Raw genomic sequence first — 14,885 nt, forward strand, 5'->3', positions numbered from 1 at the left:
TGACCCGAGAATTTGCATTTTCAAACAACAATACATCATCACCATCAAAAGCAGTGATTGACAGCCCCACATCTCAATCAGCTCAAACTAGTGAACTATCAATGTTTTTGGTTGATTTGGTCAAGTTTGCATTCATGTTTTTACTGCTTGGAATGACAGGAGCTGGATCTTTCAACTACGTCAATGCTACATTTAGCTATTTAAACTATTAATCCATTAGATTTAGCCAACTGTTTCAACTGTGTTACTTTTGGCTAAAATACTTCAACCATTACAGTAAGACAACCCACCTGCAGCTGTACTGGTGTCCATTTCCAGAGCACCACTCTCCATATCTGCCAGCCTGTGTGTCTGGTTGGGTTCAGTCAGTCAGAGAAGACTGACAACTCTTCAGTTACATCAGCAACAGGTAACACACCTGGAAAGAAAGTGAGAGACAGAAATCTTAATTCATTTTCATATTGCTTTATTTAACAGGGACGTGCACGTGAATAAATGTAATAAACATTAGAGTAAATGTGGTAGAGTAAGTCTAAACTAACTTTTACTTCAGACAGTTTTGACTGCTCATTACCTCTCTCTGGACAGCCGAGACAGTATTATGAAGAATTTACCCAAACAGAAACTGTGGTTACAATCAAACACACATGACTATAAACATGGATGTTGTAGAACTTACTTGTGTGAAGTAGGGATGTTGATAGTTAACATTTAACAGTAATATAAATATATATATATATATATATATATATATATGAGAACAATTGTTCATAAATTGATGAAAATGGTCATTTGATTTCAATTCAATTCACCAAAAGGGAGTTTCCAAAACAGTCCCATCCTTCAACTGCGTTTTCACACAATGAAAACATGACTTGACTAAAAATAATAGTGGTGACTAAATGTTGACTTTAATGGATTACTGTTTCAGGCCTATGCAGGTTGCTTTCACAGAAATGAACAGAAAGCAATGGCTGTCTAGAAGGAAGTCAATCTAAAAATAAATTGGTGATTTGGAAAATTAGCAGAAGTAATGTGCAGTTCATGACACAACATGTATCGACATGACTATAGGACTATAAGTCCATCCAATATCCAACATCTTACTTTTCCCCAAAAAATAACAGAGATAACGTGCTAAACTGACATGCTAAACTTAGATAGAAACATTGACTGTTTAGCATCAGCTGTTTAGCACGTTCACTGTAGTTGTATTAGCATGCTGATTTTAAACATCGATGGTTTAGCATCAGTATGTTAGCAGTTTCGCTGTAGGTGTGTTAGCATGAGCATGTTAGCACTAGTTCTTCTCACCCGGTTCACAGAGCTGCTAGCATGAGTGTAGACTCACATGTGTTGTTCACTGATAACATGGCACTGAGATAGTTTCCCTTTTGATTGACACTTACTGAAATAAAACTCCACATGAATATATGAAGGGTAACAAAATGAGATAAACGTATGGAGAAAACTAAAGCGCAGATGTATGTAGAATAATATGTACTGTATGGAGTCAGTGAAAGATGGAGAAAATAATGGGACCCGATGGAAGGGGGACAAAAAAGAGGAGTGTGCAGCCAAATGTAAATGAGAACGTGTGAAACAGGAAACAAGTGTTTAGAATAAAGAACACAACAACTTCCTGTCTGCGAGAGCCGGGGGAGTGAGGGAGGGGTCAGATTATTTTTAGACTACTACTGAAAAATGCAAAAAAACTTGAATGTCAGTAAACAACAACAATGCACAAATGCAGAAACACACTTAAAGAAGCAGTGTGCAGGAAGTGAGTCCTCTGCACCTCTGCAGCTGCAACACACAGAAATTTGCAATTTTTAAATAATGATTTATCTAATCTTACACTAGGTTTTATTCAGTCTAAGTTCTCGTAAGGCTTTTGTGCTCAGATTTTGTTAAACAGTGAAGAATATACTTGTTTTGTAAAACAGAAATTGACTGTGCAGAAGTGATTTGAGCAAAATGCTGACATGCTAATGTTAAACGGGTATAATGTTTACAATGTTCACCATCTTAGTGTTTAAGGTGTTGGCACATTAACAGATGCTAATTAGCACAAAAATAAAGCACAGAGGAGGATGATTGGATTAATGTCTTCACTCATTTTCAGGTTACATTTTCAGATGTTTTGTCCAACTTTAACATTTATGCTTACAAATTAATAAAACAATTATTTCATCATCAAAATAGTTGCCAATACATTTTCTGTCGAAATTAACACATTGACTTATTTCTGCAGCTCTACACTATTTCAGCCAGTGTAAATGCAGTCTTGCAATGAAGCACAAAATAACGTGAGACTTTTCTGTCTTTTCTGTTCAGTATCGTTGTAAACTGACTGTCTCCGAGAGACACTGACCTACTGACTGTATGTTAACCTGTCGGTTCTGAAAAAAACCAGACTCAGAGGTCACGGCGATATGAATGAGATCACACTGTTACTGTTTCCTGGAGACTGAACACGGCAAACACTCCATCTGCTCACATTTGAACCCTTCATGTCATCGACAAAGATCACAGCAAACACAGTTGACCAACAGTGTGAAAGTAGGACACGGACACACACACACACACACACACACACACACACACACACACACACACACACACACACACACACACACACACACACACACACACACACACACACACACACACACACACACACACACACACACACACACACACACACACAGGTTACATCACTGTTATTGAAAACTGCCGGACTACGCTGGAAGAACAGAGTGAAACTAAACAAAGGCTCCACTTATTATTATTTTTTATGTCTTTTCTTGATTCATGAGCAGCGGTGATCAATGTTCACTTCAAACTTTTTAGTGAAGACAGAAGGCAAAACAAGAAGCGTTTTACTTTTGGGAAACATGTCTGAAAAGCAGTGGTGGAAAGTAACTTAGTACTAAACTTACTTCATTATAGATTTATGGTACCTCTATTTTACTTGAATATTTTCAGTTCTATTTTATTGCTTTACAAAGTTCAAGCTTAATCATTACTAAATTAGTTGTTGCTTAAATAATAATAAATAATTTTTAAAAACTAAACATTATAAAAGGATATGCTGTCGATATAGTTAATACAGTAGCATTCCTGGAAGCCCACAAAGGTGTTTGAACACTAGCTTCTCTAGGCCCCATCTTGCAATTCTACTATTATTTAATATTATTTTACTTATTATAATTTTATCTTCAAGTATATTTACATGGTATAAGTGCATTTACTTAAGTAAATGGTCTGAATCATCCTGCACAACTGACTGCACTTAAGAACAAATTTGAGGTCCATATATAATTACATATTTTTGCTCTACAACATTTCTGAGAAAACTTAGTGAGAAAATGTTGTCTTCTCCTAATAGCAAAAACACTAAATTATTATTAAATTAAGAAGCTTGTTGTAAACCACCACCACCTTTTCATGTTGGTATATAAAATATATTTGAGGTATTCAGTTATTTAAAACTAAGTACATCTACTCAAGTAGTATAGGCACAATTGTCAGGTACTTGTACTTATGTACAGCCCGCAAGTATTTCCTATATATAGCTACAACATTTCAGAAAGAAACTTAAGTGAGATTATTTTTGGTAAACATCAAACTCTCTCTTTTAACAACAGAAACTCGTCATAAACTGCAGCCACCTGTTCATATTGGTACATTGAGTATATTTGCTATTATTTAGTCATTTACAACTAATTCCATATATTAAAGTAAGTTGTTCTATGTATTTCCCCTTTTGTACCTCGACAAGCGAGAAACTTGGTGATCAGGATGCATTAAACATATTTGAGATTATTCAATTAAATCACTGGTAAGTAAAAATTACCAAATACTACACTAAAGTTAAACTTTGAGGTGCTTGAATATTTAATTAAACTTCAAATTTCAATTCCACACAAATTAAGAGAATTAAACAAAGTGTACTGTTGACTTTTTTGTATATTTATTTTTACACTTAAATTACAAACTACTTAGTGGATTCAGACTATTAATACAACAAAATCACAATTACAACCAGATACATAAATAATGTTGCACTATTATAGATAAAACTACCCAGCAATATAACATATAGCATTGTAAAATGAGAAATCTTTAACACTAGAAACACTACAAAAGTATATATGGAGGCTAATATTTTTACCTGTCATGTCCACCCAGTGATACAGCTACATTCGGTAACTACATCATCCACCACTGACACACTGACAGCAATGAAGTCAAATGTGACCTCAACTTCTGCGGTGAGAACATCACTAATACAAACATGAATTCGTGTTCTTGTAATAAAAACAAAGTGCTGTTTAAACAATCATGTGACACGAGAGCAGTTCGAGCCCAGCGTGTCTTGTTGATCCAGTTTAGTTGGACACGCAGGACACCACTGACAGCAGAGGTGGTAAAAGTCAACAGCTCCAAACAGCAGCAGCTCTTTCACCTGCAGCAGTGAAATAAACGCCGTGACGATTGCTGTTGGGAGAAGAGTCAGAGCTTTGAGACACTCACCGTCATGTTTTATCCGCTGTTTGAGTCCTGGATCCCAACAAAAGTGTCCGGGTGAGTCTCCAAACTTTTCTAAAAACACTCCAACATTCCTGCTTCCGCTTCCTGAAACCAGCAGCAGAGGCAGCGTGGAGGCGGAGGAGGCGTGTCCTGAGCGGCCCGCAGCGGAGAAACGGCGACATCTCTCGGACGGACTGTGTAATTACACCACAGACATTCGGTTATTACTCAACGACATCTCACACCCGATTCAGGGGCGAGTCCAGGGTTGGGGCCAAGGGGCAGGGGGGCTGTCCTCAGCCAAAATCTGATTGGCCCTCTGCAGTGCCCTCGTCCTCTCAGTAAAAACTGCTTTACAAGTTAGAAATCAAAAATTGAAGGTAAATAATATGAAAGATAAAAAATAAAAATAAACTACAACTCCATTTCTACAGCACTTTAAACATTGTTGATCCAAAGTGCTTTACAACACAGAAATAACAGTGATGTTAAAAACAAGTCAAAAAAATCATGTCATCTTCATTATTACTACCATCACTAATAACAGTAATAGCAATAATAGCAATAATAACAATAACAACAATAACAATAAATGGTTTGTATTTATATAGCGCTTTACAGTATAGGGTTTTGGCATTCACGAACACATTCATACAGTCCATCTATGGGGGGCAATTCGGGGTTCAGTATCTTGCCAAAGGACACTTCGGCATGCAGATGGGGTCAACTGCCGACCTTCTGGTTAGAGGACGACCGCTCTACCCCCTCAGCCACAGCCGCCTCAATAATACTACACATTTAAAGGCTAAAGAATAAACCATATAGAATCCATTTTAAGACCACACATCAACATAGCACAGATACAGAAATCAAAAAAATGTTACAGATGAGAAAAGATTAAAAATAAGATGATACAAAGCATTTTTAAATGATTAAAATAGACGTTAAGATCAGAACTAGGAGAAAGGACATCTATTAAAATAAAAGAGATTTGAAAAAGGATGAGGAGTTTGCCAGACAGATCTCCTCAGGGAGATTGTTCCAAAGAGTGGGATCCCTGACAGAAAAAGCCCGGTCACCTTTGGTCTTCAAATACATAAGAATAGTTACTGACTAACAATACTTGTGACAAGTTGTTTAACATTTATATTTTCTTAGCTTTTTTTTAAGTTCACAATGGGCTTGAACAAGGAAGAATTTTCAAAATATAATTATTTCTTTATGGGCTGCACGGTACAGTTCGACCAGGGTCTTGTATGTTCTTCTTGTATTTGTGCATGTTTTCTCCAGGTATCTTCCCACAGTCCGAAGACACGCAGACTGGGTTCATAGTGTTTCATTAGAGGTTTACAGTATGAACATGAGAGTGAATGGTGGTTTTTCTCTGTATATTATTCCTGCGATATGCTGATTCCAGTCCAGGGTGTAGCCTGCCTCTCGTCCAATGTCAGCTGGGTTTGGCTCCAGCTCCCCTCGCAACCCTCAAAGGATAAGTGGTATAGATAATAGGAGGATGGATTCACTGATGTGTGGCTATGCTCAAAGCTATGGAGCCAACAGTAAACGTGGGATGAGTTAAATGTGCATTTTATTCATTCAGGAATTGGCCCCTCTGTGTAAATTGTGGCTCCCCGATTTAGGAAGACTTAAATCTACTTGCAGTACCTACATTTATCCTTTAGATGGAAACCAAACACCAATAAACTGCTTATCACGGTTTTGCTGTTGGTCCAAATGCGGATGATACAACATCAGACACTGATCAACCTCCACAGACATCAAAACCAAAGGACTGTTTATCATAGACTGCATTTAAAAAGCTGTCAATACATCAAATACTGTGAAACCATTGAATTCAAGCAGAGGTTTGGGGGCTGTTAAAAGTTTGTTCAAATTAGTAAAAGTTTGGAAACATACATCTCTGATTGAGATCATTCCAGAAAGTTTATAAAATTAAAGATTAGGGATTGACTTTCTATTAAAGTACATTGTATCATAAGGGAAATTAATTTTGGCATTGGTATTCCACAACATCTTTACATATCAGACAGAGACTTATTTTCAACCACTGCTAAACATTGTTAATTAAAATGCCTCTAATGATTTTTTAAAATGCCTTTCAATCATCCCTTTGCTTAAAACCTTTTTTAAAATAATTTTTCAATGAGACAAACTCAGCTTTTTTGGTCCTGTTTGTCTCAATGGAAATCAGTGTGAGTTTCCAGTGGGCGCACAGTTCTTTGTATGAATAGGGTAATCTGACCTTCTCTCCCCACATATACACACACACACACACACACACACACACACACACACACACACACACACACACACACACACACACACACACACACACACACACACACACACACACACACACACACACACACACACACACATACACACTGGCTGCAGTAGAATAATAATTCGTATTCATCAGCGAGTTGCTTGGCTGCCTCGTCATACTTGTGTCTGTCTGCTCTTTGGTAGAAATATATATTTTTTAGTTGTGTTGATGAAGTGAAATTTTTAATTGTAAATTACTATTTCCTTTACTGGAGTTCGAACCCAGCTGTCTAGTGACATTTAGTTCTTAATACAGAAACAGTTTTAATCTTAGTTTATGTTACAGGATAAATGTAATTTTACTGTTATTCTCATATGAATTACATGCATACTCTAACAAACACAATATATATTTGACATTAAAAAAACATTCAATTCATTAACATGAATGACAATGAGATTTTTACATGGCAATGTTCAATAACTATCCTGCTACAGAAACTGATAAACGGATAAATAACCCTACCCGATATATACTAAAACTTAAATTAAACTCGAAACATAGTACATGGAAGTATCAAGCATGTAATACTGAAATCGTTTCTGTAAATCTTACCCATATGAACATTTTAATTTAAAAACTGGTTTGAGTATTCATAAGTTCCATCCGACATCAAAGCTGTGTTTAAAAACCATGGTATGTTAACAATCTATCAAAAAAGAACACTGACTGTATTTTTGCATCAGTACAGAGTTTTAGTATTTTCTTTACAGCACATTTCCTGTCTGGTTCATTCTCTCATGTATCTGTTTAATATGAAACAGCTCGAAAAAGCCAGGGAACATCACCTGCTCAGCAAAAAAAAGGGGAAAAAAGTCAGTTAGATGATTAAACTAACAAATATCTGATCTGTTATCTGTGCTTTTATTCTAACAACTGCAAAGAACCTCACACAGAATAGGAAAAGTTAATTTCCTTTACACTCTTCAGTTTTATATTCATCAGTCTTGACGTGAACACCAGAGAGATTGATTTTGCGTTAACCATTAGCTGTCACAGGATCCACAGTGATGGACAGACACACAGGTCCTCCAATGTTACCGGGTAACATCCTAGCAACCGGTTTATTGTCACCATAGCGATCGGTATGATCCAAAGTCCACAGCGTTTTTCCTGCGGATCAGAGATGGTGCAGTCGACCATGGTGCTGTCGCACCTAAAGCCACCTGGGTAAATCTATTCATGTGGTGCGGCCAAAAGTAGGACAGGACAGGAATAAGTGTTTGTAAGCTTTTTACTATCAATAGGAAGTGGTATGTTAGTGGTAGTCCATAAAGTAACAAATTAAACTTTATTAAAATATATTCCACAATTATATATTTTACTGTCACGCATTAACTGCTCCTAAACAACCTCCTTTCTGCTGAGCCAGCATCACAGGTCATTACTCAGCAAGGTCAGGTAAATGTCATGGGTCATCATCGAATGCATCTGTACCAATGTTAAGATGACAGAATGCTATTTCTTTGAATTCAGTATAGTGGAAATTTAACACAACAGATGTGGTGAAGGAGACAGTGACATCAGTAAAAACTCCAATGAGTCAGTTCACACACAAACTGGGTGAAACCAAAAGCTCCAGCATGAGCCAGAAAGACTTTACTTATAGGATCAGAGGCCTTATTCAGATGAATATTGAAGTGAACTATAATGAGACTCTCATCCATTGAGTACCATGGTCTATCTTCTCCAAGCTCTTCTAATAACGGTGAGTGAGGGCCAAGAAATAGAAAGAAGAATGGTCTGAGTCCGGTGCCCCACAAATGAGATATTATAATATTAAGTTTGAATGTTAGATTGAAGATAAACTTGTAGATTAAGGCAACGCTCCAAACTTGTACACCCAGTAACATGGTTGGTACGGTATGTTCAGGCATTGGAGCTTAATTTAATGGTAAAACAAGAACTGCTTAATTGAGGGCAACCAATACCCCAAGAGGTTTTCTTCAATTCAAAACTGAAGATGCCTCTAATTACAGTCTTAGCATAATAATTAGTCCTATGTGATTTAGAGACTTCAGCAAGAGAGGGAAACAGTCTGTTAAGGGCTGACAGTGTCCCTGGCTAGATTTATTCACAGTCTCCAAAACCACACCACCTAAGAGTCGTCTCTTTAATCACCTGCGACCTGCCCATAAGTCTCTGTAATGTCAAATCAGACTGTATGTCTATGGGCCTATTTCTAGGCTACTTCATTCATGGTGTTGGTGCCATTCATAGACTGCAGATGGACAACATGACTGCTTCCCAAAAGTGAAGCCAAAGTGTCTCGATCGCCACCTGGTGGCTGGTTGCTGTATAGGTCATAAATCCTGACTCCTCCTGGTTAGTGGATGGGACCAAACTAAAAGTACACGATAGATACAATTTTAGTTTGTCATTTTAGATCATTTTAAATCCCACTGATGTTCCTCCAAGGGCTATTTTTTGTTTGGTCTTACTTATTTATGTGATGCCATAGAAACGAGGTAAAATGTCATGATTGACAGCTGAGACTGACTCGTGATTGGTCGAGCTCATGTATCGACAGGACCTCCCTAGAACAGCTCCATCCCCAATCGCTACTGTGCAAGATTTGTTTTGGCTTCATTTCCAGATTGTGGGATTCATGATGCAATCATGATAAACATGGTTGCTGTAACTGGTGGTGGAGTGGGCCTGGATTCTTTGTTTCTACCTACGTGATACCAGCAACCTCAGATTAGCCTTTTTGTCAGTTGTTGATGTGTTGTCGGTAAATGTTATCACTATGATTGATGGAGTCTGCTACTGCTGGCACGTATTAACCCTGCTGCCTGAGGAGGAGGAGGCCCAGAGGCCAACAGCACGACTAAGAGTCCTGATTATCAGCCTCGTCGTGTGTGTCATCACCTCTGTGGGGCCCTTGATGCCTCCAGGGGGACAGACGTGGCACTGATATTTTTGAAACGACACGGATCAGCAGCATCAGCAGCATCATCAGCATCACTTCTTCTTCAACAACATGAACCTGCACACATGCACACACACAGGTTTCGCCAAATATGATTTTATGATCATCACATACAACACACATCATGTTTTTTGAGTGTGCGCATGCATGTGTGGACAGATGGTCAACTTTTCTTTCAGAGAGAGAGAGAGAGAGAGAGAGAGAGAGAGAGAGAGAGAGAGAGAGAGGAAGAGAGACTCTTTGGCTCATACAAATGGAAGATTTGTCACGTGATGCCCGGGACAGTTTTAATGACGTATGCACCATATGGCGCGTGCCGGGGGGGCGGAGCACCGATATGCTAATTGCCATCCTCCATCCAGTGTGGGTGTTTGTCTGTATGTGTGTGTTTGAGATGGGTATAAAAGCAGCAGCATCCCACACACACCCCTCAGAAAGCTCAGAGCAGGTCACGCACAATCACGCACGGACACGCGCACAGAGCACACGGGATGCGCGCGATCTAACGGACAGCGACTCATTATAAAAAGTAAGTTTATTTTAAATTTCTAACAGAATTATAACCAAGATCTGATTGATCAGTTCCTCCTGTGATTGGCTCCACATATCTCTGTGTGACCTGATCAATCTGATCAATCTGATCATTAATGTCAAATTAATATTCATGTATTAAAGCTCCTGTAAAGTCTGAATCAGCAGGTGTAAGATATAAACCAAAGCATTTTTAAATTCTGTTTAGCATTTTCACTTTGTTTTTAGTTCTTATTATTACTTCAAGGCTTATAATTTTATATTAAATTGTTAGTGTGCCCTCGGCTGTTTACCAGCAAATATTTGCCCTTAAACGTCTTTGTATATATTAAGAAAAAGAGTAATTCCAGGGAATAGTTCTACTCTGATGTATTTAGATAATTGTTGCTTGTTTTATTTAAAGTATTTGTGTTCGTCCTGTTTGTTCGCTCACCTTCATCTGTCTCTCTCGCTCGTTCGTTTATTTGACGGGACCATTCAGCGGGAAACTGAGATAATTTAAGGGATTTGATTTGTCAACATAGCGTCAATTGTTCTAACTTTTATTCTTATTCTAACAGCCTATAATTTAAATAAACTACGCATCTGTCGTTGTATTTTCCTTTATCATCAGTCTTTTTGTCACAGTTTTTATTTCTCTCTGTAAGATATTATCAGAAAAACATTTTGACATTGTGAATGTAAAATCATTTGATATTTCTAGCGGATTTAAAATTTGTCATCGTTTGAATAGATTATTCTAGATTATACTGTTGAATTTAACCGATTAAAGCTGCACATTTGATCAGTTAACAACTAAACTGAATGGAAAATATTCCCGTGTCTGTCCGGACAGTGTGAAACTGTTTGACTCGAATTTTTGTTTTTTCCGACAGTTTTAGTAATTATAAATTCAATCAGTGATTTAAACCAAATTAAACTTACATCTTTCTCTAATGTCGCTTCTCTCGGCAAGAAATTGAATAAGATGCGGATATTAAATTTTTCCCGCACAGACACAAAAGAGGAATCACACACTCGAACTGATTTGTTTAAAATTAAATGTTCTCATTTAAGAGAATTGACGAGCCGCGTGGTTTAAGATAAACTTAGTGATGTTTTAATTATTTAAATCAGAATACGCGGCTGCTCATAAATGTTTCATATTGATTGGATTTTGGGTAAAGATCGATTTAAAAGCTTTTTCTTTCTTTCTTTCTTTCTTTCTTAAAATTATCTTATTTCATCTTCGTCAATCCCCAGATGTTTTGAATTTGTTTCTACTTTTAAGAGCTCTATTCATACACCTGCTGATTCTGGTAAATACAAATAGAGTCTGATCTCATGGGAATACAAGTTTTAATAATACAGTTAAATTCAGTACAATGTATTTATGCAAATACACAGACTGAAGAAACACACTAAAACACTCACAGCCATGCTGTTTTTTTTATTTATTGCACAATTAAGACGAACAAACGGCTCAAATCGCAAAATGTTTGGTGTATAGAAGTAAATTCCACCTGTTCCTATAAATATGAAAACATTGCGAATTGGGAGAATCACCTTTGAAGCATTTAACAAATTCTTTATAATCACAACCACTGCCCTAATTCACAAGCATGTTAGTTTGTGTTCATAAACTCTCTCTGTGATTTCATTGTTTTCTGATCACCACACTTCTTCTGCTCCTTAGAGAATCAGCATCATGACCAGGTCTGTGCAGGAGGAGCAGGGGTCAGTGGAGTCGGAGGAGCAGCAGGAGCTCCGCAGCCCAGAAGGAGGAGAGGAGGAGGAGGAGGAGGAGGATCACCTCAACCATCTGGACGAGGAAGACGATGATGACGATGAGGAGGACGAGGAGGACGAGGAGGAGGAAGATGGTGAAAACAAACCCAAGAGGCGAGGGCCAAAGAGGAAGAAGATGACAAAGGCTCGAGTCCAGAGGTGAAGGAAACAGATTTGTTTTTCTTCTTGTCGTTAAGAGTTTTAAGAGCAAATATTCTTCATGTGAGCTCGATAAAATCCATTGTACAAACCTTCCTTGTCATTATTATATATATTTTAATACCAGCAACATAATGTGACTATAGCTTCATTTAGAACAACTCTACAATAACTAGCTGGTGAACATTATGGAGCATTTAGCAGCTTAAAGAGCCAGATATTTCCTTCAGGAGTCGGTGGAGACCAAAAATAGAGCAAATATTGGACGAAAATTTATGCCAGAAACGTGAGACGAATTAAATGACCATGTCTCTACAATGTTCAACATATCAATTCAAAAGGTGATGCCATGTCAGTGATGTACACATCACCCATTAAGCTTTGTTTTCATAGCGAACAACTTCAAGTATGAGCCACAATACTTATGGTTTTTAACATCGGCTATAACATGTTTTAAAGACGTTAAAATTTAAAAGCTGCTTTCAACAGTTATTATGGACACAGAGCAATAAACTGAACCTGCAGCAGGGATTGCTTTATGGACTTTAATGCCCTGGACTCTGTCTCTATACGCCACCCTACCCTAGAGGAACCGCCTCCATCACTTGTACTGTGCTTTTGGCTGTGCTGTTTGGCGAAATGAACAAATGCACTGCATAAAAATGTGTATGCTAATGTATTAACTACTCGTGGTTATTTAGCTGCAAACGACAGTGTGCAAGCTTCACTCACTACTGGGATGTTACAGATATGCTAATTGACAAAAGGGCTAACAATGAATTCACTGTGTGTTTCTGCAGGTTCAAGGTCCGTCGGATGAAAGCTAACGCCCGGGAAAGGAATCGCATGCATGGGCTTAATGATGCTCTGGAGAGCCTGCGAAAAGTCGTCCCGTGTTACTCCAAAACTCAGAAACTGTCCAAGATCGAGACGCTCCGCCTCGCCAAGAACTACATCTGGGCCCTGAGCGAGATCCTGCGCTCCGGGAAAGCGCCCGACCTCATGAGCTTTGTCCAGGCGCTCTGCAAAGGTCAGCATCAAATAAAAGCAACAGAAAATCTGTACATGAACGGAAATGACCATGTGGCCTCGAACCGGCGAAGTGACATTGAAATACCAGTTCACCCCACATTTCTGACAGTGCCCTCTAGTTATAATGTTGGGAAAATTAATATTAGTTATTGAAATTATTATAAGTATTAAATATATTGATCAGCATTGACTGAATATTGTCTCTCTGTTCTCAGGTCTCTCTCAGCCGACCACTAACCTGGTGGCGGGCTGCCTGCAGCTGAACCCTCGGACTTTCCTGCCGGAGCAGACACCAGACCTGCCGGCTCATCTTCCCCCAGCCGGCACAACTGCCTATCCTGGACACTACTCTTACCAGAGCCCAGGGCTGACAGCCGGCCTGCCCAGCCCACCCTATGGCACCATGGATCCCTCCCACATCTTCCACCAGGTTAAAGGTCAGCCTTATGGCCCCTTGGAGCCCTTCTTCGATGGGGTCCTGGTTTCGGACGGGCCGGCGTTTGACCCACCCCTCAGCCCACCACTCAGCATCAATGGAAACTTCTCCTCGTCCTACAAGCACGAGGTCGTCGCGGCTGCCGACTACGACAAGAGTTTCTCCTTCAGCGTGCACTATGGGGGAGGAGGAGCTGGGGGACACAATGCCATCTACGGTGGTGGGGGGAACAACCAGCGGTGTGGTGAACTGCAGGCGGACGGGCTGATGGGCTTTGAAGGACACTCGCATCACGAGCGGATGATGAACGCCCAGTTGAACGCCATCTTCCATGACTCCTGAGGAAGAGGAGGACAAAGGACTGAGATACTGATGTACAAAGAGACGGACAGACAGATCATTATATATCTTTCTTTCTGTCCTTTCTGTTCTTCTGCATCAGGCTCTTCAACTCGCTTTGGTCATGAGGATGGTGGTTCAGCGATGATATCACATTGTTGATGTAACCTTTGTAATGCTTCATACTGCGGAGATGCTCTCTGAATGTCTCATTATTATCCATATTATCACATAAAAATAATCAATAATCAATAAGCAATAATCTGGAAGAAACTATGCAATTTCGTTAAAACCTGAGCACAGCTCAGCTGATGATTCCAAATGTTGAAAGAATAAAGATTTCTCTATTTTTGGGTCAGTGTGTCAGTGAGATGATGTTAGGCCAGTGTTGGGCCGGTTTCCAAGCCGGGAGCAGGCCGGAGTGTTCATGTTGTTCATGTGGTTTTACTTTATGCTTTTTATAACGTTCCTGTAGTGTTCTGTTAACATTTCATGTGACTCCTGTTCATATTTTATAAGATAGATGTTTATAAATGCCTTTTATTAAAAGGAATTCAATGTGATTCATTTGAGAGACTGATTCATCAGCAACAACACAAGAACAAAACAACAAAACACCTCAGTTTAGTCCAGTTTGATGAGATTGTTTCCAGGGTCTTGCAGGGTATCCCCAGTTCGTTTATTAGTATACAGCTGAGTTACAGATGTTTCTGTAAGAGATTCGACTTTGGAAAAGCTTTTTGTATTTTTCATCGAGATGGTAAGAATGGTTTTAACCAAACGTTTTAAAAAACATTTTCAGTTAA

At 38.8% G+C, this 14,885-nt stretch overlaps 2 protein-coding genes across 3 annotated transcripts in view; one reads left to right on the top strand and one right to left on the bottom strand.

Annotated features, from left to right (window-relative positions):
- Positions 1-4,670, bottom strand: part of itprid2 (ITPR interacting domain containing 2) — a 31,369-nt gene extending 26,699 nt beyond the window's left edge. For both annotated transcript variants that reach the window (XM_034574162.1, XM_034574161.1), the window contains exons 1-2: positions 4,540-4,670; positions 291-418 (exon numbers count right to left, since the gene is read on the bottom strand). In XM_034574162.1, the coding sequence (XP_034430053.1) occupies positions 291-333 (43 nt within the window). In that variant the 5' untranslated portion in view covers positions 334-418; positions 4,540-4,670. The remainder of the gene's footprint in view (positions 1-290; positions 419-4,539) is intronic.
- Positions 4,671-10,210: 5,540 nt separating this feature from the next.
- neurod1 (neuronal differentiation 1) lies at positions 10,211-14,646 on the top strand. Its single transcript, XM_034573863.1, has 4 exons — positions 10,211-10,344; positions 12,022-12,272; positions 13,073-13,302; positions 13,520-14,646. The coding sequence occupies exons 2-4, from the start codon at positions 12,034-12,036 to the stop codon at positions 14,080-14,082; spliced, it is 1,032 nt and encodes a 343-aa protein (XP_034429754.1). The 5' UTR covers positions 10,211-10,344; positions 12,022-12,033; the 3' UTR covers positions 14,083-14,646.
- Positions 14,647-14,885: the final 239 nt, after the last annotated feature.

This window comes from Hippoglossus hippoglossus, chromosome 21, assembly GCF_009819705.1.
Source record: "Hippoglossus hippoglossus isolate fHipHip1 chromosome 21, fHipHip1.pri, whole genome shotgun sequence".
In the NCBI taxonomy this organism is placed as follows: Eukaryota; Metazoa; Chordata; class Actinopteri; order Pleuronectiformes; family Pleuronectidae; genus Hippoglossus; species Hippoglossus hippoglossus.

What these genes read in the sequence shown, in the direction of transcription:
- neurod1 (XM_034573863.1), top strand. Translation starts at nt 12,034, where the DNA reads ATGACCAGGTCTGTGCAGGAGGAGCAGGGGTCAGTGGAGTCGGAGGAG. An exon ending in ACAAAGGCTCGAGTCCAGAG is followed by an intron (nt 12,273 to 13,072) that starts GTGAAGGAAACA and finishes GTGTTTCTGCAG; the next exon opens with GTTCAAGGTCCGTCGGATGA. An exon ending in TGTCCAGGCGCTCTGCAAAG is followed by an intron (nt 13,303 to 13,519) that starts GTCAGCATCAAA and finishes CTCTGTTCTCAG; the next exon opens with GTCTCTCTCAGCCGACCACT.